This window comes from Labeo rohita, chromosome 1, assembly GCF_022985175.1.
Source record: "Labeo rohita strain BAU-BD-2019 chromosome 1, IGBB_LRoh.1.0, whole genome shotgun sequence".
Lineage (NCBI taxonomy): Eukaryota > Metazoa > Chordata > Actinopteri > Cypriniformes > Cyprinidae > Labeo > Labeo rohita.
The window spans coordinates 26,650,312-26,677,241 of NC_066869.1; the positions used below are offsets into that span (position 1 = coordinate 26,650,312).

At 38.2% G+C, this 26,930-nt stretch overlaps 1 protein-coding gene across 1 annotated transcript in view; it reads left to right on the forward strand.

The window, feature by feature from the left end:
- Positions 1–1,027: 1,027 nt before the first annotated feature.
- Positions 1,028–26,930, forward strand: part of frem3 (Fras1 related extracellular matrix 3) — a 36,771-nt gene continuing 10,868 nt past the window's right edge. Inside the window, exons 1-11 of the mRNA XM_051115514.1 lie at positions 1,028–8,675; positions 8,773–8,862; positions 19,846–19,992; positions 20,416–20,646; positions 21,957–22,082; positions 22,278–22,529; positions 25,405–25,554; positions 25,660–25,869; positions 25,989–26,186; positions 26,279–26,443; positions 26,732–26,914. Of these exons, the coding sequence (XP_050971471.1) occupies positions 3,647–8,675; positions 8,773–8,862; positions 19,846–19,992; positions 20,416–20,646; positions 21,957–22,082; positions 22,278–22,529; positions 25,405–25,554; positions 25,660–25,869; positions 25,989–26,186; positions 26,279–26,443; positions 26,732–26,914 (6,781 nt within the window). The 5' untranslated portion in view covers positions 1,028–3,646. The remainder of the gene's footprint in view (positions 8,676–8,772; positions 8,863–19,845; positions 19,993–20,415; positions 20,647–21,956; positions 22,083–22,277; positions 22,530–25,404; positions 25,555–25,659; positions 25,870–25,988; positions 26,187–26,278; positions 26,444–26,731; positions 26,915–26,930) is intronic.

Genomic DNA, 26,930 nt, shown 5'->3' on the forward strand with positions numbered 1-26,930 from the left:
CAATCAAAGGTTCTTTAAAGAACCATCTCTTTCTTACCTTTTCATAATTTAATGAACCTTCTTTCGCCACAAAGAATCATTTGTGAAACAGAAAGGTTCTTCAGATGTTAAAGGTTCTTTATGGAACCATTTAGACAAAAACGGTTCTTCTATGGCATCATAAAGCATCTTTATTTTTATGAGTGTAGCGGATATTCGCAGGTTCTCTGGGCTTTATACATTTTTTTTGATAAATTATCAAAAAAAAAAGTAGTTTTACAGCTCAAGATCAGAATGTTTATTATTTATTTATTTAACTCAGAAAGGTAGGCTCAGAACAACTGTACATGTATTTAACGTAATCTGACAAAGTGTAAATTTATAGTACTGTGCTGGCTGGTTTCCACCAATCAATCAGTCCTACACTAACTGCCCACTTTAGGTGCTTGTGCATAGGTTGTAAGTGCACCAAAAGTTATTTTAGCAAAGTAACAAAATAGAAACAGACTCATCAAGCACCTGTGGCATGCTGGGCATTCGGCGAATGCTAACAGGGGTTTTTCACAAGCGTTGCTAAGAGTAGTATAGTGTTGTCCCAAACACGTATCCGAATAAACAGAGTGCCCTTTATTTTGGTTCACGTTATTAAAGGCATCAAACAATTCATTAGCGGAACGCCAGTTCCACAATTTGCATTGTTAAATCCCATGTATATTTGCTCGCCATGAAGATTTACGACCTTTGCCTTCTCCAAAGGACTTCTGGTTCACAATGTGCTGAAAGGTCTGGATCACAGTAAATTTCAACTCATAAATTCAAGCTATGGGAGTATTTTAGAAAACTTCTATCCATCTGAACCTCATGAGGGTCACCGGGTTAGAGAGAAATCTAAAAAGATGTTGAACCTTCAGTCATAGCAAACTCTAAACATAAAATATGATCAAATAGTAATTAACATTTATATGAAGTATTTAGAAACTTAAAATTTTATTTTATTTAATTCTATCTATCTATATATCTATCTATTCATAAATGACATTAACCTTAATTAATACATGTAAAAAGCATTGTTAGTTCATAATCCATAATGCATTAACTAACAAACTGAACCTTATTATAAAGTGTTAACCAGTTAAATTATTTTAGAAGCTGCGGTGAACTGTATCTTGGGACATAATTAACCATCAAAACATGTGCGTATGTTCAGTAATATGATGCTTTAAGTAAACGACTCTTGTTGAGTTTACATTAATGGAGTTAGTTCTAATGAATTAGGAAACGTCAGTTAACTGAGAAAATGATGAGCGGAACAAAAATATTATTGGTCATTTAATCGGATATGCGAGGCGGTATCAATTCCCATATATCCGTTTGAAACACTGCGCCATAAATGGAAAGAGGGTATTTATATCTAGATGCGACCACAAGGTTTCCATACACAGTATGTATTCTCAAGTATCTACCCTGATTCTCACTTCAGCTAGGTCATGCTAAGCTGAAGCTGCGACATAAAAACATGAACAAAATTAAGTTTTTAAAACCTCTTCTTTTTTGATAAGTCTTATAGTTGAAGTATAAAAATAAATAAATCTTCATTAAATAATGAATATTATTTATCCACCTTTTTGCAATTGATGCTGGACGCTTGTATTGGCGCCCAAGATCATGTGTCACATTAAGGGATAAACTGTATGTACTCCTGACAGCCATGGGGGATTTCCATCATCATCCGGTGGACGCATTTAAAATCCCATCCCCAGTGACTGCAATCGCAAAAAGATATATTTGGACTCTCTAGAAATAAATTTATATGTGAGGATTTTTTAGGCAGGCAGCAGGACATCACGCCCATTAGGTTGACTGTGAGTCAAGCCATAGGTCAAACTACGCTTATGGTTGGCAAATAAAGTGTCATTAGGAAATGTGCCTGAATATACCTTTCAACAGCTTAGCACTGCTGATTATTTACATGGATGCTTGTGTAACTAGAAGAGTTAAGGGACGTAAATTAAAAATAAATAAATAAACCCATTTGTTGAGTTCAAGATTATTAAAAAATTCAAGGAGCAAGCCTTGTTTTGTTATTTTATTACAATAAAGCGGCTTTTGTCCACCTGTTTAACCAACTGGAATGAGTATTGTGTGACTTGACCTTTCAACTGCCCCATGAGGTGACCTCCCAAGTTACAAGCACATGAACAGAGTAGAGTAACTCAATAAAGACATCATTTCAATCAAACAGCATGAATAATTGACTGAAAATAAAGTAATAAAAAAAAAACTGTAAAAATAAATAAATAAATACCAAAAGTACAACATCAATTTATGATAATAAAATTAAACTTTATACACACACACACACACACACACACACACACATTTATACAAAATCATAAAAATTATATAAAAACAAAATAAAATTTAATTTAGATTTATCTTGTCCGATAACTCTTAGACAACAATTATGACAACACATTGCATTTAATTTTTTGTTAACATTTTTATAATATTTTAATATAATGTATGAGATGCCAAATTGCCAATTTTTTGTCTCTATCGCTCCAACAGAAGGCGCTGTTGCTACTATTCAGCTATATCTATAGTGATTTATAAATACTTTTAAAGAAAAAAGAATATTTTTACAAATAAAAACAATCAGATGCACTGACTATTTTTTTTCAACCATGAAAATAAATAAATAAATAAATAAATAAATAAATTCCTAGAAAACCTTGAAGCATTTGTCACACATATCACAAGTACTATATTTAAAATACATTTACTTCATACTAAGTATAGCTCAAATCTATTAACATATTTACTGACATATCGCTCTAGACTTACTGATATAAAATTAGAATAAAACTTTATTTGGAGTACTACTTGTGCAAAATGCACATTTCTTAAAAATGCCTAAAATGTGTTTTAATGTAACTACTAATGAAGACTGTTTGATCTTTGAATAATATCAGTCTTTAAATGCAAGATATTTAAAGTGTACCTGCAGAATACTTTCAATAGTTCCAATTTAGTTGGACTTTAGCACTAATTTCGCACAATTAAAGTGCATTAGGTATAAAATTATTTGCTCCAGTTTAGCAGACTTTAAGTAAACCTGTTTAGTATACTAAAAGTACAATTGCAGGGTGTTTTTATTAAGTACATAAATATGTAAATGTATTTGTAGTGTATACTATTTTTTTTTTTTTTTTTTTTGCACCAGGGACATTCTTCAGAATTTATAACAGTTTTGTCTTGATTTCAATATTTTCTTTCCTTTTTTATTTCTATATAGCAAGAACTTTTCCTTACTGGTCTTAATATGAACATTTTTGCCTTCAGTGGATAAGAAAGGAGAAAAAGAGAGGAAGGGCTAGAGTGAATCCAACACTTTGGGGGGCTGTCCAATGTGCTGCCTTAAATTAGCCGTGGGAGAGGTTGGACTGAGGGTGGAGCTTTGTGCTGTCACTATCTCCCTTGTTAAGTATTACCTGCAGTGCTTTAGTAGGTTAGCAGCACTTGTGCTGTGTGTAAAGAGAGAGGAGCAAACGTAGCAGTGAGATCAAAAACAAGCCTTGAGAAATCAAGGGAATCATCCTAAATCTTGCTTGGACACTGTGGTGCATCTATTTTTGCAAGTGCATGCAGTGCAACTAGCTATAAAAATATGGCTGGTTGTCTGCAAAGAAAAAGGCTGAGTGCAGCAGGAGCAACTCTGAAGTGCCTGTTTATATTGATTTCATTAGGATGTTGTCTCTCTAAAGCGGACGCAGATCCTTTCGACGCGGCCTTCCGCCACAGGCACCGATCTGGACCTACTGCTGAAACTATATTGGTAGCCAACAACGGGATTAGAGTTCCCTTCGGACGCTCTGTTTATCTGGACCCTATCAATGACCTTGTGACTGAAGTGCACGCGGGAGACCGCTGCCACATTACAGTCCTGGACAATGACCCTCTGGCCCAGAGACCTGGAATGCTTACACCCAAGAAGTTCCCCTGTGCTTTTGGAGCAGAAGAGGTCAAATATACTCATTTCGGTTCCCGGAGCCCAAGCAAAGACCACGTAAAACTACAGCTGAGGTATGACTCCCACACAGACACGGTGGTGGTTCCTTTCATTCTTGAAGTTGAAGTGGTCTTTCAGCAACTGGAGATTCTCACTCGTAACATGCCTCTGGTTGTGGACAAGCTGAATGGGCTAAGCAACCCAATTGACAAAAAAACACTGGAGTTTGCGTATGAAGATGGTGTCACTACATGCAAGGTAACCACACTGGTTGGTGCAGGCAAACTTCCAAGGTATGGCAGTCTTACTGATAACTCTGTTAATGGCCAGATGATTAATTGCGATGATTTTGTCAAGAAGGGAATTCAGTATCAACACACTGCAACCACAAACTCTCCTAACAGAGACTATATTCCAATGCTAGTGGAAGTACAAGATAATGATGGCAATACTATCCAACAGGAACATTTCCAGATAATGGTTAGAATCAAAGAGGGTACTGAAAATACACAACCAAAGCCTAGCTTTATATCTATGATGATGATGGAGATTGACCAATTTGTGATGACAGCCATTACTGCAGATATGCTGGCAGCTGAAGATATTGAATCAGAATCTGAAGATTTAATCTTTAACATAACATCTCCCCTGGGCTATCAGCAGGGCTATATTATCAGCACAGATGACCAAAACCAGCCAATCACGTCTTTCCATCAGAGAGATATTAAAGATCTGAAAATCGCTTATAAGCCTCCCTCTGAGGATTCAGACGTGGAAAGAATTTTCCAGATCGAATTCGAAATTGTTGACACTGATGGTGCTGTTTCTGATCCGTTTGCATTCATGATTGTTGTGAAGCCAATGAACACTTTAGCTCCGGTGGTAACCAAAAACACAGGACAGTTGCTTTTTGAGGGTCAATCAAGACCACTATCCAGCTTACAAAATTTAGAAATCAGCGATGAGGATAATCTTGATGATGTGAAGATTACAGTTGTTGATGGCTTGAAACATGGAGAACTGACAGTGCTAGGGTCTCAAAGAAAATTTTTCACACCAGCTGATCTGGATGCTGGCAGTGTTGTGTATCAGCATGACGGAAGTGACACCTACAGCGACAATATTATATTTAGAATGACTGATGGCAGTAATGAAGTCGAGTTTTTATTCCCCATCACAATTGCTCCCACTGATGACGAACCCCCTATTATAAATGCAAACACTGGTATTGTGCTTTTCAAAAATGAAGTGATGCAGATCTCCCCCTTTATTCTAAGTGCCACTGACATTGATTCAGAAGATTCAACAATTAAATTCATATTAGAAGAGCCGTACTCAGGCATCGGTGAGCTGCTCCTCAAGCAGGTGGAGCCTCCTCCGGATCCATCTGCATGGAAATTTAGTGCAACAGATGAGATGTTTGAACAGGTGGTGACTGAATGGTTTCAGCAGGATATTCTGGACGGGAAGCTGTTTTATCGTCATAAAGGACCTCATAGTACCACAACTGTGATTGACCAGTTTGTCTTCAGAGTCCAGGATGACAATGACCCACCAAATCAATCAGGAGAGCACACATTCACCATTAAAATTCATCCGGTGGATGACATTCCTCCAGAACTTTACCCTGGCACCACATTGCACATGGAGGTCAAAGAATACGAGCTCACATTTTTTAGAAAAAAATATCTACGCTACACAGATCTAGACTGTGATGACAGAGATCTTAAGTACACCATCATCAAACCTCCTACTGACACAGATGAAAACAACCCTGTTCCTCTAGGTGCCATTGTGCTGACTGACAGCCCTGACATCACAATCAGTGAGTTTACGCAAGCTCAGGTCAACCACCACAAAGTGGCATACAAACCCCCAGAACAAGAGCTCGGGATTACTCCCAAAGTGGTCCAGTTTACATTCAGCGTGGAGGACACTGCTAGCAATTCAGTTGATGGACTGTTTACAATCTTTTTACAACCTGTTGACAACAAACCCCCTGTAATCACTAACACTGGCTTCACTGTCCTCGAGCGAAATACCTATATAATAACCAAAAATGAACTGGACGCCTCTGACCAGGACACTGAGGATGAGAACATTAAATTTACAGTGACCCAGATTCCCAGGTTCGGGCAGCTGCAGTATTTAGGAATCGACATGTCTAATGGGCAAACATTTGTGTTGGAGGATATCGAAAATAGCCGACTGGCTTACATCCACAGTGGTGAAGAATCTCTTCAGGATGTCATTAAGCTAGACGTTAGTGATGGCTTCCATGAAGTCCCCATTATTGTCAAGGTCAGCATCAAGCCGGTCGATGACGAAACGCCAAAAATTATGTTACCGGCAGGTTTGTTAGGGGCGTCTATTGATGTACTTGAGAACGGCGCGACAGAAATCACCAGTAATGTTATCCAGGGTCGTGACGAAGACACGGATGACCTCATGCTGACCTTTATAGTTGAGGAGCCTCCAAGGCTAGGAGAAATAATGGTGAATGGAGCTCCAGCTGAGCGCTTCACCCAGCAAGATATAATCAATGGTGTGGTCGTCTATGTTCACACTAGTGGTGAAATTGGTCCCATCAAAGAGCACGATTCTTTTAATCTCACCATTTCTGACATGTCGGATGAATGGGTTGTTGGTGGCAACAAAGTCCAAGGGGTTCGTGTCCACGTCACCATTCTCCCTGTAGACAGCATCCCACCTATAGTCAATGTGGGTGGACAGTTTGTAGTAGTTGAGGGTGAGAAAAATGTTATCACATTAGAGCACATTCAAGCTGAGGACATTGACACTGATAATGATGATATCTTATGTACTATTATCGTTCAGTCCACATCGGGCTATGTGGAGAACATCTCCCCAGCTCCTGGCTCAGAAAAATCCAGAGCAGGCACTGCCATCACTGCGTTCACCATTAGAGATGTTAGTCTAGGCCACATCTATTACGTCCAAAGCATTCACAAGGGTGTGGAGCCAGTGGAAGACAGATTCACTTTCCGCTGCTCTGATGGCATTAACTTTTCAGAAAGGCACTTTTTCCCCATTGTCATCATCCCAGCCAATGACGAAAAGCCAGAGATTTTCATTCGTGAGTTTGTTGTCATGGAGGGGATGAGCTTGGTTATCGACACTCCTATTCTGAATGCTGCTGATGCAGACATCCCAAATGATGAATTAACTTTTGAAATACTCAAAAATCCAAAACATGGAAACATAGTTCAGCAGTTGAGCACTGGAACAGTTGCAGTGGTAAAGTTTACCTTAGAGCAGATCAAGGAGGCTTCCAATATTGTTTATGAGCATGACGACTCTGAAACCAAGGAAGACAGTTTTGAAATCCGACTCACTGATGGAAAGCACACTGTTGAGGAAAAAGTCATTATAATGGTCATTCCTGTTGATGATGAAACCCCAAGAATGGCCATCAACGACGGCCTGGAAGTGGAAATCGGAGAAACCAAAGTAATAAGCAACAGAGTCCTGAAGGCCACAGATCTGGATTCTGAGGACAAAGAGCTTACCTACATTGTCCGCTACGGACCAGGCCAAGGCTATCTTCAGAGAATTACCAAACATGGACTTGTCATTGGCAACATTAGTATTGGAATGAATTTCACTCAAGATGAACTTGACAAACAGTTGATTCAGTATGTTCACACAGGCCAGGAGGGTGTCCGTGACCTGCTAAAGTTTGATGTAACTGATGGAATCAATCCCCTCATTGATCGCTACTTCTACATTAATATTGGCAGCATGGACATGGTCTTCCCCGATGTTATCAACAAGGGTGTGACCCTCAAAGAGGGAGGTAAGGTCACCTTGACCACAGACCTTCTCAGCACAACTGACATCAACAGTCCAGATGAGTATCTAAGTTTCAGCATCACTCGTGCTCCCAGCAGGGGCCATCTTGAAAGTACCGATCTCCCAGGGGTGCCCATCTCCACCTTCACTCAGCTGCAGCTAGCTGGCAACAAGATCTACTATATCCATACTTCTGATGATGAAGTGAAGATGGACAGCTTTGAGTTTGAGGTCACAGATGGCTACAATCCTGTCTTCCGCACCTTCCGTGTATCCATTACGGACGTCGACAACAAGAAGCCAGTCTTGACGATCAACAAGTTAGTGTTGGGTGAGGGAGAAACCAAGCTGATCACACCCTTTGAATTGACAGTGGAAGACCGTGACACACCAGACAACCTGCTGAGATTTGTAGTGACTCAAGTGCCAGTTCACGGACAGCTTCTGTACAATGGTACACAAGTCATTACATCATTTACCAAGCAGGATCTAAATGAAAACCTTATTACTTATAGGCATGATAGCACAGAGACAAATGAAGACAGCTTTTCTTTCACAGTTACTGATGGAACTCACACTGAATTTTATGTTTTCCCTGACACTGTTTATGAAACTCGTAAGCCTCAGGTGATGACCATTCATATCACCACAGTGGACAATGGGGTGCCTCAAATAGTCGTAAACAAAGCAGCACCCACTCTAAGGGTTCTTCATACTGGGCATCTTGGATTTTTGATTACCAGCAAAGCTTTAAAGGCTGAGGACAGAGACAGTCCAAACAAAGTGCTAAAGTATGTTGTAACTGAGGCTCCTCTTCATGGCTTTATCATGAATTCTGCTTTGGGCAATGATAGCATCAAATCCTTCTCACAGGGTAGGTTATATTAATTTGCCTTTTTGTTTCTGGAATATATTATGCAAAACCTGTCACTGTTATTTAAGATCTCCAACTTTTCTATTCTTTCTCCTAGCTGATATTGATGACATGAAGATTTGTTATGTGCTTCTTGATGGGTCCAATGCCACAAGTGACATATTTTACTTCTCAGTGGAAGACAATGGTAAGAATGTCTTTTCTTTGCCCGTCTCATTAACTGGAAGTGTCATGTGTCTCTAAAGCTGCAGCAGGAATTCAGAAGCTTTCACTTGCTCCTTTAAATCAATTTTGCCAAAGGGGACTTTGCTAGGTTGGTTTATAATTAGCAGAGTATTTCTTTGTCAGAGTCAATATTAACCAGTGTATGATGCTTCAATGCTTCTTGATTTTATGTGGTCAAAATGGCAACACTTTCTGAGTTTAAAAAAAAATCATACTGCATGCTGCCTCGTCATGACACACACACTCAGAAACATTGATTAAAAAAATCTTTTTTTGGTTGTGTATCAGGTTGTGTATCTGTATGAAATCCTTAATTGTAAACTTAAGAGGGAGCAGACATTGCTTGTTAGTAGTTTAACTGATGGCACTTTAACTGCGTAGGAACTGGAGCATGCACCAGGGCTGGCACTGCATCTCTTTGGCAACATTTCAGCTGGAGGCAGTCAGTGCTATAAGAGCCAAGAAAGATACACATTTTCAGAAGCCTAGCCAAGATGATAGAAACAATACCATTCAGATATAAACCCAAAAGAATCTGGTACTTACAAACAGTATTCTCTGAACAGTAATAATTTTTTGAGTACACTCACCTCAGATTGACACACTATGATGTCTAAAATTCATATAGGCTATAGCTAATGGACAAGAATTGAACATGTTCAAATCCTAGATAGAGGTTTATTTACATCTACATTTCTTAAAAGAAATTCTCTCCATCTGTTAAGACTGACTTTACAGTCTTTATGCTTGAAGCTCCAGAGTACCCTAAGCAATAAATAAATTACAGTAATTCACCAGCAAAACACATACTGTAGATGTGTTATATCTAAGTTCTCTGCAAACCCCAGAAAAGATGTAACACTTCATCAATTTGTTTATCGATATACAGCAAGTCCATCATCCTGATTATTAAGTATATTAAGCATGTTTAAGTTTAAAGGCTTCAAGATCTCCCAAGGTGAGATCGGGGCAACTTTTTGAACAATGTTGCTGGGCATTTTTGCCGCCAACGGGCAACCAGTTGAGACACAGGGCCCGAGACCAATCTAAAGTGTCCAGACAGAAATTTGTTGCCCATTCTCAATGGGAAAGTGTCCAAGCAATATTGTTAAAAAAAGTTCCCCCATGTATTATCACCTTCAGACTGCAATCAGAACATTAGTGTCAAACAGATTAGGTTTACCTGATCACATGACGAAAACATACCTGTGGGAACTTTTTCGCAAGACGCGAAATACGTACCAGTAGTACATATACTGCAGTTTCCAACAGAAATGAACACTAGAGGCGGTAAAACAGTGAGCACTTGTAATTGTTTTCAGACACGGTTATGATTACAGCTCCATATGTTTCGCTTTCCGAGCGTAAACAGCTTGCTCAGTAGCTTGGCCGGCATGGAACTGGACTTAGGATGCGGAATCCTTGGATATGAATCCCATGAAAAACATGACTTACGATGATAGACCTGAAAAGTGAGAGATGGAAAAACAAGCTAAAACGACATGCTTGCAATTGCACATTCACTTTTGTTCACACTATCGGGTAGGTTTGGATGTAGTACAGATGGTTTGTTAATTTAAAACATCAGGAGAGTTACAGCACCACTCAATGGATATTTCAAGTCAGAACTACGGTGGCTCGTACAAAACCAACATTAACATTAAATTAACTATATATGTACTGCACGTTCATCTTTTCCCACTGGGGGACGACGAACACTCTTTTAGTGCCATTCAATATGACATGAAACATACACTACTTTGCGCTACGTCAAACAACATGTGTGCACACAAACTGAGAAAAAGAAAACTGAGCTATACACAGGCACAAAAGCTTGCGTGATACAAGAGAATACACTAATATACACATCTATGTATAGATCAGAGTTTCTAAGGTCAGGAGGAGTGAAGACGAGGTGTGAAGAGGGAACTGCTGTTATGGATACCAGCAGAATGCTAGTCATAATATGAGTTATGTGCAGTTATGTGCAGTGTGAGCCAGGTGGTAATATTTTAATCAGCTGCTGTTGGAAAACATACCTACAGTACACAGGTCATTCAGTTTTATTTATTTTAACTTCATTCATGTTGCATTTCCACCCAGTATGCTCAGCTAAATCACAAAGGACTTAGTTTGGATACAAATCCACCATTTTAAGTCAAGTTTATATATCTATAGAATTTTTAAACAAGCCCTACCATCTACTTGCTTTGTATGTGTAATAAGATCAGGAAAAATTTCAAACATCCTAAAGTTCTTAACTGAGCAAATACGTTTTTAATTTACCAAGCTTTGTATAATTAGTTAATAGAAATATGTTCTTATTCTAAACAAACTTAATAGTTTAACTTCCATCTGCTGTCAGTGTTCACATAAACATACTTCTATAAAGTGCAAGCTTAGGTTTCATAACAGAAATTACGTTGTTCGAATTAGGGACATCCAAGGAGGGACAACTAATATCCGAGGAGATGTTACATGATCATTTGTTAGATGGTGGAATGCATTTCCTCTGAGAACTGTGGCACCAGCTACACTGACCCGAGTGTAGAAGTCATTGCAGAAAGGGATTTGTGTGTCAAGGAGCAGAAATCTGCTAACAGATCTCCTTTCAAAGATCTCTCTATGCCTGGCTGAAACTCAAAGCCATTGCAAGATATGCTGAAAACCCTGGGGCTTCCCCTTGCTTAGTTCGTCTTTTAAGCTGTAGAAGATGGAGAAGCTTATACTGCTAGGTTGGGTTGGGATTTGCTTCCAAAAATTACTCACGATAATCAAACGTGAGTATTGTTTCAAAGGCTCTGTTCCAAAACCCAGAGAGCTTTTGAGGCATCATAGGTGCTCTGCTCGCCAAATCCTAAGGAGGCATTATATGTAGAGTATCTGGTCTGGAAAGTCTTTCTCAAGTTTTGCGGTTTCTTTTTCATCACAGATGTCTGCACCTAATCTGCGTGTCAGACGCATAAACAGCAAAAAGATTTACTGCTCTTTGGTGCCACTGGAGCCACATCTCCATTGCCTTATTTCCTCCTTGCAACTCACATTTGTTAGAGGATATGATGTATGGTTCTGGGGTTATTCTTATCTTTCACAGATGGCAGAGTTTTTCCTGTGATCTGAGCCTTGAGATCACCCTATGGTGCCTTTCCCTCCTAAGAGTACTTTCTCTTGATCTCTCTTCCTCTGCCTGCCACAGACAACTTATAGGCGACTGGTGTCTAAAGGGATGTGGCTGGTCTACCATGCCATAATTCATCACCCTGCAGTTTGGGGATCAGGTGCCTGGCTTTCGCAGATGTCACGTGGACAAGTACAGTACCTGCCAGTGTCCAGTTGTCAAATATTCCCCTTGTGGAATGCCTGGAATTACATGAGGCGCCTAACATAGACTTCCAAGCTTGGTGCTTGTGAGACGCCATTATTAGATGCAGAGGAAATGGCCAGAGCTTCTCAGGTCAGAAAGATGTGACCCATATTTGAATATGACTTCATGTTACCTCGTGAAATCAGATGGGGTCTAATCTGAAGCGTGGTCATACATTTTCGTGTTTGGGATACTTAACATGGCCCTAGTTCTTATAAGCATAAAAGGATATGGATGTACTAGGCCAGTTTAGTCTTGCAATATGCCTCTGGCAGCGAATGTTAATATCCTCCCAGCATTCCCTCCCATGCCTAAAGCGCTATACATCTAGTGACCTGTGGCACTAAGGTGAAGATCTATCAAACTCTATACTTACCACAGAGTCATTACATGTAAGACATCAATCTTTCTACAAGCAAAACCCATTTTATTACATCATTGGGTGGGCCTAAAACATTCAGAGTTTTCTGACCCTGCATAGACAGCAATGCAACTGACACATTCAAGGCCCAGAAAGGTAGTAAGGACATTGTTAAAATACTGAGTGGTTCATCCATAATGAAGCTACAAGAATACTTTTCTGTGCGCAAAGAAAACAAAAATACCCAACACAGGCTTGTGAAAATACATACCATGCAACACTGTAATTACGTACCTTACTGTACATTTCCTAGCAGTTTCAAAGTGAAATGCTCAGAGAGTGGCGCTAAAACACACGTTCAGTATGTGACCATGGCACGTACAGGTATGTATTGCTGCGTTTTTATTTTGCTGATTAAGGTACATATTGCGGCTGTTCAGAATTTAAATATCTGGGGAGTGTTGCTAAAGATTAATGCACTATCCTGCACTATTAATGCACTATCCACCAAACCCAACCCTAAACCTACCCGATAATGTTAACAACTGCATTTGTTGATGCAGCCAAGCTAATTTAACTTCTTTATGCAGATTTGGCCTGTTTTGTTGAACCATAGTTTTACGGGGTTCGTACCAGAACTCTTGATCTCTCAAGTGCAATGCTATATCATGTGAGCTCCCGCGCAAACTTACTAAATTAGAAAACTCATGCATATGAAGCTGTATATGTGATGACAACTTTCAAAAGTATTGGTATTCAAATCGTGCAGGATGTTCAAATTGTTTTGAAGTCAATACCTGTAATACATACTTGGTGTGGAAAGGAACAAAAGTTGCCGGAGTGTTACTGCCTCTAGTGTTCATTTCAACTGGAAACTGCAGTGATTCATACATATACAGTAGGTATGTTTTTTCAGTTCAGAAAATTCAGAATTCAGAAATGTATATAGCGGCATGCATTTCCAATTAGTCTATGTTGAAAATAATGACTTTATTCAACAATTTCTTCTCTTCCACGTCAGAGTACCACGATGCATGCATGAGCAAATCGGTATGTATTTTACGAGGTGGCTAAGTCGTATGACCTCACTTGTACGTTTGTATATGATTTGTCTAGTCCCAAGTGAGAGGTAGGTTTAGGGGCGGGTTATAGTGTGTTCATACCAAACGCATTACATACAAAGTCAATGCAAAGACACGAATAAAGGCAAATTCACGCCAGGAAAAGCGAAATGCGTAACATTTGCCTCAGTCGCACCTTCTGTTCAAGTTGAAAAATTTCACTTCGCATTTGCCAACCTGTGAAGAGCTTATTGACATGTCTGGTTGTATCAGGAAATAGAGAGCATTATTGTAGCCCGAAATTTATGATATAAGTATCTGGAGCATAGAGAATAATTAAAATCAGTTGTAGTGGTGGTTGTATTTTATTAGCATGGCTACAGAGATGCTGCTAACAATAAAAAAATAAAATATATATATACTATAATAAACAATATGTATGAACTGCCATGAGATCGAGGTTGGTGCTGCTGGCGTTGGAGCTGGCCTCCTGACATAGAACAGCCGTCTCTTTTAGTTCATCATCTGTATATTCTGGTTCAAATAAGTAAGGCTGGGCAAAAAATTGCAAGTCATCCTCTCTAATGAAATCTTCAGACATGTTTACAAAGACTGTTTTAAGGACAGCTTGCGTCTTCTTCTGCTTGTAAACAAGATGAAGCGCATCCAGGTTCCACATCAGAATGCCTACTCCTGCGTCAGCAGCACCACATGCATGCCTTGTTGCACTCTCGTGAAGGCGAAGACTAACACAAAGAGAAGAAATTGTTGAATAAAGTTTTTAAGTATTCTTGTAGCTTCATAACATTACGGATGTCACATGGCCTATTTTAACAATGTCCTTACTACCTTTCTAGGCCTTGAATATGGTAGTTGTGTTGCTGTCTATGCAGGGTCAAAAAGCTCTTGAATTTCATCAAAAATATCTAAATTTGTGTTCCAAAGATGAATGAAGGTCTTACGAGTTTAGAACGACATGAAGGTGAGGGTTGTATTTAAGTTGTATTTTTAAGTATAATGGCCAGTTAATTCCTTAGGGTATTATTACTGCCAGCTTGAAATAAAAACATACTTATGGTTGGTAAAATAAATGTTCAGTTGTAAAGTCAGGAATTCATTTTTTCAGAAGCTATTAGCGTTAGCTTTAATTACTGTAGGTTCAGTTCTTACCTTTTTTCCACTTTCTTTAGCAATATCAAAGGCTAGTATGATCTGGCTGTGACCATTACTTAGCCCTGCATTCTTTCTATATATTATTGCAGTCATAAATACCTCCAGAGCTTCAGACATCCCTCTGTGACGCCTGAACCCATTAAATGAGTTAGCACCACTCAGTGATGCTGATATATACTTGGCTTTACTGCCGCTCTAGCTTACAACAGAAACCTTTAAATTAAATACTTTGTAACACCACAAAACTGCTATTGCACTGCTCCAATTCTCATGACTTTTAGTGAACTCAAAACAACATTTTTAGAAAACTGTCTGAAACGCTCATGAGAAAACATGCGTTCAAGGCAGACACTTTTGTGTTGTTTGTTCATTGTAGACACAAATCCCCCTAGAGTGTAGAAAGAAGCAGAAAGAACCATGACAGTGGGTTTGGGCCACCCAGACAGTGCCTGCTGTCTGCCTCAGTTGTTGCTCCCATGCACAGATAAAAGCTGACAAAAGGAGAGAACAAGGGAGGGGATAAATGCAGGGAGTGAGGATACAGCTGTCAGTTCCCACTCTTGGAATCTGAAAACCACTAAGAAATGGTGTGAGAAAGAGAAGAAAAAGTGCACAGTCAGAAAACTGAGGTGGCTGTTAACAGCACCTGCCTTCCAAACATAGCAATAAAACTATTTAGGAAATTGCCCCAGGTGACCGTCAACTCAGATGGCTAAATTCACTCTGGAAATAACAGTACATTAGTGATAGTGGAACAAAAACGTCAGTTGCAAATACATCTCTTTAGATGTAAACTACAGTAAAGAGGCAGCTCACAAGGTTTTGGAACAGAGTACATGTGTATTATTGAGTAATACAATGCAATACAGCTGAGAAAGAATCATTTTTTAAAATGAACGTTTGGAAAATTCCAAATAAGATTAGTGGGTCACAAGAAGATTTTACCGAATAAACTTTTAGGGCTTTCAAAATGACAACATAAACTCCAAAGATATAATTAAATGTTTAATTGTTACTACAGTAGTTATTAACTTTATGTCATATTCTTATAGTTGAGGTCAAAAGTTTACATCCCCCTTTTGAGAATCATTAAAATGTTAATTATTTTACCAAAATAAGAGGGATCATGCAAAATGCATGTTACTGTTTATTTAGTACTGACCTGAATAAGATATTTCACATAAAAGATGTTTACAGAAAAATCCTTCAGGTCCCACAAATTCTTTGGTTTTCCAGCATTTTTGTGTATTTGAACCCTTTCCAACACTGACTGTATGATTTTGAGATCCATTTTTTGACACTGGGGACACCTTAGGGACTCATATGCAACTATTACAGAAGGTTCAAACACTCACTGATGCTCTAGAAGGAAAAAAACATGCATTAAGAGCCAGGGGTGAAAACTTTTGAACTAAATGGAGATGTGTATATTTTTCTTATTTTGCCTAAATATCATATGTTTTCATTTAGTACTGCCTTTCAGAGGCTACAGAAGATAGTTATATGTTTCCCAGAAGACAAAATAAGTTACATTTACCCTGATTTTTAAATTCAAAAAGTTTTCACCCCCCGCTCTTAATGCATCGTGTTTCCTTCTGGATAATTTCCTTAAAAAAAAAAAAAAAAAAACACACATCTGTGGATCACTCAGGTAACAACACAGTATTAATAATAAAGGGGATGTAAACTTTAGAACCGGGTTCATTTTTATAAATTCAACTATTATTTTCTCTTGTGGACTATGTGTAAACATTTTATGTAAAATATCATATTCAGGTCAGTACTAAATAAACAATAACATGCAGGTCCCTCTTATTTTGGTAAAAATAACATTTTAAATGATTCTGAAAAGGAGGACGTAAACTTTTGACGTCAACTGTATATAGAATAATTATGATAAATTATTTCTGTGTATAGAATTTATAGAATAGAGGTACATTGTCTTCATTGCAAGTGGAACTATTTTCCATAATCTTGCAGACAAAGTGCCCTTATCCAGAAACAAGGCTTCTGCATCTCACAGGTGACTGCTGTATTCTTAACTGAAAAAGAGCCTTCTGTCTGCATGTTGTCCGTTTGATAATCCTCTGATACAGCCGCACTAAGCTCAATATCAGTTCATACTCAAACTGGGCAGTATGCCTGGGAAAATTGTCTCCTGAAGAAAGAACCACTTGGCTGAGCTACAATATGGTTCCCCTTTCATTAAGCCTTTGAAACGTGCTTCATTTTCTTCACATTGTGCCTTTGTGGGATGTTTAATAATCAGCTTGTTTTTAATACTTGTTAATGTGCTCAGCTACGCACTTAGATCTTAGTTGGTGCATCTGTAATGTGCCACAGTATTTGCACTCATGTGAAAGCTTAACAAGAAATAAAACATCTAATTTGTATGAGGCTCCCTCACATCTTCTATGTCAATCCACTTCAATGTGTTTAACGACTCTTCAGCAATCTAGGGCAAAGATAAAAATGATAAATGAGTTCTGTATTTTTAGGCAGGGCTGTCAGACACTTGAGCTTGGTCAAGGCCAATGCTGTCATGTCAAGCTGAGCCGTTTCCTAAACGGAGAGAAGGGTGGTACAGAAGAAGGCCAATGGAGGATATGATGATGATGTTTTATTGCTATAAATCAGTCTGACGACATAACTTCTATTTTGACACATATTGTGAGTTCAACTATAATATTGCTTCTGCACATCAAAAGAGCAGATCTAATGTTCATTTGTGACCACAGTCATAAGTCGCACAGGTATATAGAAATAGCTAGAAATAGCCAACAACAGACTGTATGGGTCAAAATTATCAATCTTTCTTTTATGCCAATAATCATTAGGATATTAAGTAAAGATCATGTTCCATGAAGATATTTTGTGAATTTCCTACCGTAAATATATCAAAACTTAATTTTTGATTGCTAACAACTTTTGCTAAGAACATTTGGACAACTATAAAAGCTATTTTATCAATATTTTGATGGTTCAGGGTCACATATGTAGAAACTACCAGAGCTGGGTGGATTACTTACAAATTGTAATACATTTCTGATTCCAAATTACATGACAAAAATTATAGTTAGTAATGTAATCCATTACATTACACATTTGAGATAATATAATCAGATTACTTTTAGATTACTTTTGACCTAACTTGTTTATCACATTGATTTAAATACAATAGTATTGTACTATATTGGCATATGAAACTAAAGGGGAAAGAAATATATTCCATTTGATGTAATCAACAACATAAAGTGCATTAAACATTATATTATGTCAAGGTTTCCCAAACTGGTGTTTGTGAAGGAACTGCAGGGGGTTTATGAGTTTAATGAAAAACTAAAATAAATAAATAAATAAATCTTACTAAAAAAATCATTATTAAAGTACTTATTTTAAAATCTTTTTTTCCAATGTAGTAGGTGAAGGAAAGTTAGTGAATTTATGCATTTTAATGTGTTTGAAAGACAAAAGCTTTCCAAAGACATAGAAATACATGGTTAACTCACAGAGTGATAATAAAAATCAATGTGTTCATCAGCAGTTAATGCAATGATCACTGATTTTTGTAAATCAGTGATCAAATGCTTTGTCACCACCTGAATAATGACTGATCTTTGTGTGAATGTCTTGAAGACTTTCTAAATGTATATACGCAGTAGGCTATTTTAGAAAGCAAAATTTAAAAAATGAAAAAGAGGTATTAGGGAGAATCAATAAATGATGAATAATTATGAATTGTGTAAATAATATGTAATCCATAAAAAAGTAACTGCAATCTGATTACGGGTCTTTTAAAATGTAATTTAATTAAGTTCTTAATTTTTGGAATCTGATTACGAAATCCAGATCACATGCAATCAGTTACTATCCAGCTCTGGTAACTACAAAATAACATACAATACCTAGTCATTTCTTGAACAAAAAAAGAGTTGCACTTTTTTAAGACTTTTTAAATTCACATTTAAAATTTAATTTTTTTTTATTCAGTTATGCACTGTGCATACGTTTTGTAATCTACAGTGATGTATCAAGGCCTCAGAAATTGCTTTCTAAAATGAATGCAGAACAGCTTAAGCCATGAAATAGTGTCCAAGAATGTAACATACCTTTACTCTTTAGGGATAATCAGAGTCATGGGGTAGCACGGATTATGGCAAGATGGGATTGAGAATACTTTCAAAGTCATTACAGCTGTTTATCCTACTTCAGTCACTCAAGATTCAGGATTGTGTCTTCTCACTGCTTAAAGCATTTAGCCAATGGAGAGAGTCTAAACCGATTATGCTTTAATCTGATTATTAAAAAAGATAATTAGTTGCTGAAGTGTGATTATTTGATGAAGAAGTGTCGGAATAATGCTAAAATTTAGAATAAATAGCTCTAACTATTAAAAAGAAAAGAAAAGGTTAAAGTATCAGTACAATGTCTATTTTCTTTATCTCAACTTCAGTAGCCTTGGAGGTGGCATATTATTTAAGTCTTGGTGGCAAAAGGTCAGACTGTATTCTTTATGGTCCCTGCTGGCGTTTTCATCTCATTCAACTCTCCATCTTTTGTGTTAATCTGCACCAACCACAATTTTCCACAACTGCCTTCTTTACACCATCATGGTATGGGCTTTCGGCATTAACCTGACACCTCGTTGGACTCATTCCTCTTGAGCCTCATTCATCTACCAACAAAAGTTGGAAAAAAGAAGGCAGTGTGAACATGAAATATTGAGTATTGATTTTACAGTAGTAATGAGGGAAAGACAAAAAAGGGTGGAGAGTGTCAATACAAAACGAAACCACCCCAGGATATCCACAAGCAGGACTGAGGATCAAGTTGCACTCATTTTGGCCCCTCTTTCTTTTTACATATCTGAACTTGAAAGAGATGAAATCGTTAGCAAACTGTGGGTTCTCAAGGGGCTCAAATACACGCTTTGTCTTTTTTCATTGTGCGTCATTAAATTCATAGTGCTTTTCTTTGTTTGAAAAGGGGGCAACAAACTGAAACCACAACCATTCCGTCTGAACTGGGCTTGGATATCTCTAGAAAGGGAATACTACATTGTGGATGAGGATGCAAAGTTTCTGGAGGTCACCCTCAAACGCCGGGGATACTTGGGAGAGACATCATTTGTCAGTAAGTATTTATTAAAGTGAGTTACCCAAGTCCAAAATGTATCCCTTTTATCGCTTTTGTGTTACAAAATATTTGTTTATATGTTAAAAACAATGATAGAACATGTGTAGTCTTGTGGAGACAAAAACTACAGTTCATTAAATTTTGGAATTCTAATAAAAAACAAAACTGAACCTCCCTCATTGTCATGTCTGTATATATTTAAACATAGTAAACAATGTTTATTTGCAGCTGTTACAAGTTGGTCCCTCTGTGTTTGGTATTTTCACAGCCCTTTAACTGTCTTACAATGTCTTAAATTGTACCACAGTCTTTTACTGTTTCTTCAAGTATATGGCTATAAAGTAGTCAGCAGATATTATAAACTATTCACTCAGTTGATGTTTGTAGTTTGAGGCCTAAAAAATGTTTCCTATTTCAAAGGCATTGCCACCAAAGACGGTACAGCAAAACAGGACAAAGACTTCCGCGGCAAAGCTCAGAAACAGGTCCAGTTTAACCCTGGCCAGACATCCGCCACCTGGAGGGTGAAGATATTCACCGACCAAGAGTTTGAAACTTCAGAGATGTTCGAAATCCAGCTTTCAGAGCCAGTGATGGCTGTTCTTGAATACCCTGATACAGCCACTGTGGAGATTGTAGATCCTGGTGATGGTAATTATGCCATGCTTAATGACTTCCTACTTTATCTTTGTATTGTATATATTATTACCAGAGTGTGAATTCAGAAGAGTGGAAGCTTTCAAGGAGGACCAACACCTTATTAAAGCCAGTGGTTTTGAAATTAAATGTTCAATAAGCACAAATACTTTTGACTACCTAAGCTTATAGGATCAGTTCACTTCCAGAATAAAATAAATTAAGGTTTTAGAGGAAAACATTCCAGGATTTTTCTACATATAGTGGACTTCAATGGTTCCCAGCTGAAGTTTCAATGCAGCTTCAAAGGGCTCTACACTCTTAAAAATAAAGGTTCTTTATTGGCATCGATGGTTCCATTAAGAACCTTGAACATCCATGGAACCTTTCAAATGCAAAAAAATGTTCTTTATAGTGGAAAAGAGTTATTTAGATTTTGAAAATGTTCTTACAAATGGTTCTTTTAAAAACTGTTTGCTGAAAGGTTCTTTAAGGAACTAAAAATGGTTCTTCTGTGACTTGACATCAGCACAAAAACACCCATTTGGAGCCTTTATTTTTAAAAGTGTACACGATCCTAGCCGAGGAATAAGGGTTTAATCCAGCGAAACGATTGGTCATAAATAACAAATATACTTTGTTATAAATACTTTTTAACCACAAAATGCTCGTCTTGCACAAGCTCTGCAATGCACATGTGAATCTTCACGCATTGCGTAATCATGTTGGAAAGGTCACATGTTGTTAGTTCTTTGTCTGTATGCTTTGGTTCAAAAAGGTAGGGTAGGGTGAAAATCTCATTTTCTCCTCCAATTTCAAAATCGCCCAACAAAGTTTTTTTACCTTATTGTGAAAAGGGCGTTTGACTTTGTTTGCATGTTCGCTTTGTAAACACTAGGTCGGTGCTTCCGCCTATGTCATGTGAGTGCGATTACAGATCGTGTGAGGTCGAGCTAGTGCAAGATAAGCATTTGTGGTAAAAAAGTATAAATCATTTGTATTTTTCTTAGAAAATGACCAATCGTTTCACTAGATAAGACTGGGATCGTGTAGTGCCCTTTGAAGCTGCATTGAAACTGCAATTTGGACCTTCAACCTATTGGGAACCATAAAAGTTCACTACATGTAGAAAAAACCTGGAATGTTTTCCTCAAAAACTTTAATTTCTTTTCTACTGAAGAAAGAATGAAATGAACATTTTGGATGACATAGGGGCAAGTAAATGATTTTTTATTCTGGAAGTGAACTAATCCTGTAAATTAATATTTATTTAAACATATCTTGTTATATGTTTATTTTTAAATGTTAGAATTTATCTTTTTCAGAGTCCACAGTATTCATCCCTCAAGCAGAATATCGTATAGAAGAGGATATAGGAGAACTATTAGTCCCAGTACGAAGATCAGGAGACGTCAGCCAAGAACTAATGGTTATTTGTTACACACAACAAGGTGAGATCTAAATAACCTACTTTACTTATCACAATATGAACTATTTTCTGTTTCATAATACAAAATCATTCAAATATTGCCTATTTTAAATTACAGGACCTTACATGACCTTATTTCAGCTGTACTTCTGGTGTATATTCTAACGCTGTTGTACTTGAAAGTCTGCTTGTATAAAAAAGATATCCTTCTATACAGGCAGTGCAACCGGAACCACCCCCAGCACAGTGCTCTCCTATTCAGACTACATCACGAGACCCGAGGACCACACCAGCGTCCTCCGTTTTGATAAGGATGAGCGAGAGAAGTCGTGTCGCATCATAATCATTGATGACTCCCTCTTTGAAGAAGAGGAGAGCTTCAATGTGTCCCTCAGTATGCCAATGGGTGGCCAAGTGGGAGCCAAGTTCCCCAGTGCCAAAGTAGTCATCTTGGCCGATAATGATGATGGTAAGTTGGCTAAATCTAAATAGATCATTTTATTCCATTTCAAATACGTTTTCCGGTTTAATGCTATTTAAAATAAAAGCGTCACATGATCTGTTGGTGCTGAAGATTTTTTTTTTGTGGAAACCATTTTTTGATTCTTTAATGAAGTGATATTTCTAAAAAACAACATTGATTTTTGGCACTGAGCCTACTGCATACAGGATTGCAAGCCAGACCAACTATATTCTGTGCATTTTTTCTAAACCACAAGGAAAGTGCTTTCACGATATTCAGGTTTAAAAATGACTCATCCTCAGCAACACAAAACCATCTCCACCACGTTCTGTGGTTATATTGACGTCTCACCTGTTTCGTTATAGTTGTTCTTTTATTATACATGCTTTGAAAGCATAGGTCGCCACAGAACAATTCATCTTTACTTTGCGGTCATACCACCGTTGTCCTTGGCAGCATGGTAACACGATAACCCAAAACAAGTTGAAGGAGCACAATTGAGGCCCCTATGACCTCTGTAACGACCCATAAACCTCAGCGAGGGACCTGAAAAAGCTTTGTGAACATCCTGCCCGTGCAGGATTTAGGATTTATACACATTGCTCAAAGGAGAAACAGTCTAAACAAGAGACAGTTTGTCATCTTTGAATTCAGTGCATTCAAAGATTAATTCAGGAATTTGCCTTTTTAAAGCATAGCCTTTTTATCCCTTATTTTCTTTGCTTCTAAAAACAGTCTAATAGTTTTAAACAGCACCGTTAACAACAGTCCCATGCTCCACAATTTGGGAAATTACCCCTAAAGATATTTATGTGTAAATAATGTATGTACATGTCTAGACTTTATTTTTCAGAAGAAAGAAGTGAAGATTAATGTGCGTATTGTAGTTCAGCGTCTTGGTGGGTCTGGAAGGGCCCAGTAGTATATTTGTGTCTATTTGCAGGGGGGATGGGGACTCTGCTGGATAGACTTGTGGTCTGGATGCCAGCCAGAGTTGGAATCTTTTTGTTTTGTCTCGGACTTGTTGTCTATGGAGGTGTCACTACGCTCTTTTTCTTTGTATGGCCCCTCAAACTCACGGCTTCTTCCCCCACCCTGGAAAGGCCTCTCCCCTCTGCATTCATTTATCATGAGCTGATGCTGATATTGCTATGGGAGCCTCTCAGACCTCCCAAACACACACACACACATGCACACGCAAACGTAAATACTCACCCAAGTGCATCTTGACTGAAGTAGACTCAACGGTCTGGTTTCAGCACTCAGACAGGACGTTTGAAATGATAGTAGGTTTCCTGTGCTGTCATAGGGGTGATGGCAGATCTAGATCTTTGTCAGAAGCACTAATGGGTTAAAACATCTTTGTGTAAGATGAAACAAGACCTAACAATTCTGAGAACAATGGCTTTAAATGTCATTATAGCTGCTGGAAATGGCACCTAACGGCTTCTGTTTTGCTGAAAGGTACCGCAGGGTCTAAAAGTCTGAGACCACATTGAAAATCTAGAATTCCAAATCTAATTTAAACATGGAAGATAACAGAAAGTTAAAGAAAAAATGCTTATGAAATAAAATGAATAAGAAATGTTTCATATTTTCACATAAGAACTGGACAAAAGTTCAGATATTCTTGCTTTCATTGGTGCACAAGATGTTCTTTTGAACATTATCAAATCATGCTGGATGACATGGATCATGAAGTTTTATGCCAAGTTGTGGAGTTTATGTCAGCTTGATTACTGCAAAAGAAGGGCCTACGAAATGCTAAAATTTGTTCAACTGAAATTATCCTAATAATATTTTTTTTAATAAAAAAGTAAAAGGATTAGTTCACTTCCATAATAAAAATTTCATAATTTACTCACCCCATGTCATCCAAGATGTTCATGTCTTGCTTACTTCAGTCGAAAAGAAATTAAGGTTTTTGAGGAAAACATTCCAGGATTTTTCTCTGTATAGTGGACTTTAATGATGGTCATCGGGTTGCAGGTCCAAATTGCAGTTTCAATGCAGCTTCAAAGGATTCTACACGCCCCCAGACGAGGAATTAAGGGTCTTATTTAGCAAAATGATCAGTCATTTTCTAAAAAAAAAAATAAAAAAGTATATACTTTTTAACCGCAAATGCTTATCTTGCACTAGCTTGACCTCACACATTATGTAATAACACACGCGTAACGTAGTCAAAAGTACCGACCCAGCGTTAACAAAGTGAACATGCAAAGAAAGTAAAACAATGATATCAGATGATTTTGAAGTTGGAGAAGGAAATGAGACAGAGTTTTTTGCCCTACTCTACCTGTTTGAACTGGACTACACAGATGAAGAACTAACCACACATGACCTTTCCAATGTAATTACACAATACGTGAAGATGCGCATGCGCACTGCAGAGCATTTGTGGTTAAAAAGTATATACATTTTTATTTTTTTTAAAAAATCACAGACTGTTTAGCTAGATAAGACTCAGCTGCGATCGTGTAGAGCCCCTTGAAGCTGCACTGAAATAGCACTTTGGACCTTCAACCTGTTGGCCACCAATGAAATCAACTATATGGAGAAAAATCCTGGAATGTTTTCCTCAAAAACCTTTTTTTTTTTTTTTTTTTTTTTTTTTTTTTTGGCTGAAGAAAGAAAGACATGAACATTTTGGATGACATGGGGGTGATTAAATTATCAGGAAATTTTTATTCTGGAAGTGAACTAATCCTTTGAAAATTTTAAAATAGAAGCATTTTTACTACTGGTCTAAGACTAATGTACACAGATCTTTTTTTTTTTTTTTTTTTTAACATAGATGGTTCAGGATACCGAAAAATGATACGAAATTTGTATACAAAAAGTTGACAGAAAGTTGACTGATCTTTCCCCTTTGGTATAGAGCCATCTTTCTATTTTGGAGAGACTGAATACACAGTGGATGAGAGTGATGGTTATGTGGAAGTGAAAGTGTGGAGAACTGGAACTGACCTTTCAAAGACAGCTACTGTCACAGTTCGCTCCAGGAAGAGTGACCCTGTTTCAGCAGAAGGTAAAGCACATCAGAGTTGTCAAAAAACAACAGTTGCTGATATCTGATTTTTCTATGCTTAAATAAAATGAATTTTTTTCTTCCCCACCCTTCTCTCTCTCCCAGCGGGTCTAGACTATGTGGGAATCAGCCGTAACTTAGACTTTGCTCCAGGTGTGACCATGCAAACTTTTCGTGTGACTATTCTCGATGACCTTGGGCAGCCTGAGCTGGAGGGACCAGAGACGTTTGAGTTGGTGCTGCGTATGCCCATGAATGCCGTCCTTGGAGAACCTAGTAAAACTGTCATCACCATCAATGACACCATCACAGACTGTGAGTCAAGGAATAAAACAAACTGCAGATAAAATGTCAATAATGACAATTCAAAACTCCAAACACTCTTGTCAGCTGAATGATGCTTGTTAACTAATCAAAGCTGAATATTTATGCAGTGCCTAAAGTCCAGTTTAGGGAGGCAGAGTACAAGGTGGATGAGGCCGATGGAGAGGTGAAAGCAATGGTGTACCGTAGTGGCGACATCAGTCAAAGGTCCACAGTCCGCTGTTATACTCGCCAGGGATCTGCCCAGGTCATGATGGACTATGATGAACGACCCAACACTGACGCGTCTACCATCGTGTTCCTACCAGGTCTGTTTCTTCTTTCAACCTGTTCTTCAACCAGCTTTTTATATATCTACACTTACATGATTTGCTCAGCTCATGTATCTGCATGTTTGCAGGGGAGATCGAGAAGCCATGTGTGGTGACTTTAGTGGATGACACGATTCATGAAGAGGATGAGGAGTTCCGCTTGGTTTTGGGCACACCTAAGAGCAAATCACCATATGGAGCTGCAGTAGGAGAACAAAAAGAAGCTCTGGTCACCATCACTGACAATAAGGATAGTAAGTATTCCTTTTCTCTTCATTCTTGAACAGGGATCTCCAAACTCTGTGCTGGAGGGCTGGTGTCCTGCAGAGTTTAGCTCCAACTTGCCTCAACACACCTGCCTGGAAGTTTCTAGCATGACCTTGATTAGCTGAATCAGGTGTGTTTAATTAGGGTTGGTGCTAAACTCTGCAGGATATCGACCCTCCAGGACCGAGTTTGGAGAAGCCTGTTCTTCACAAATATCTGCATAAAGATCTTGATGGGCTTCCCTCACAGTCAACAAAACAAATTTTCCACTTCAGAGTCCATCATCAGGTTCGCCGAGATCAAATACAGTGTTAGAGAGCCACAGCTTCCTGGAGAGATTGCTGTAGTGAAGATTCCTGTCCTGCGGCAGGGCGACACCTCCAAGGTCTCTGTAGTGAGAATTCACACCAAGGACGGCTCTGCGACATCAGGAGAGGACTACAATCCCCTATCTCAAGGTTAGCAGAAGATCCA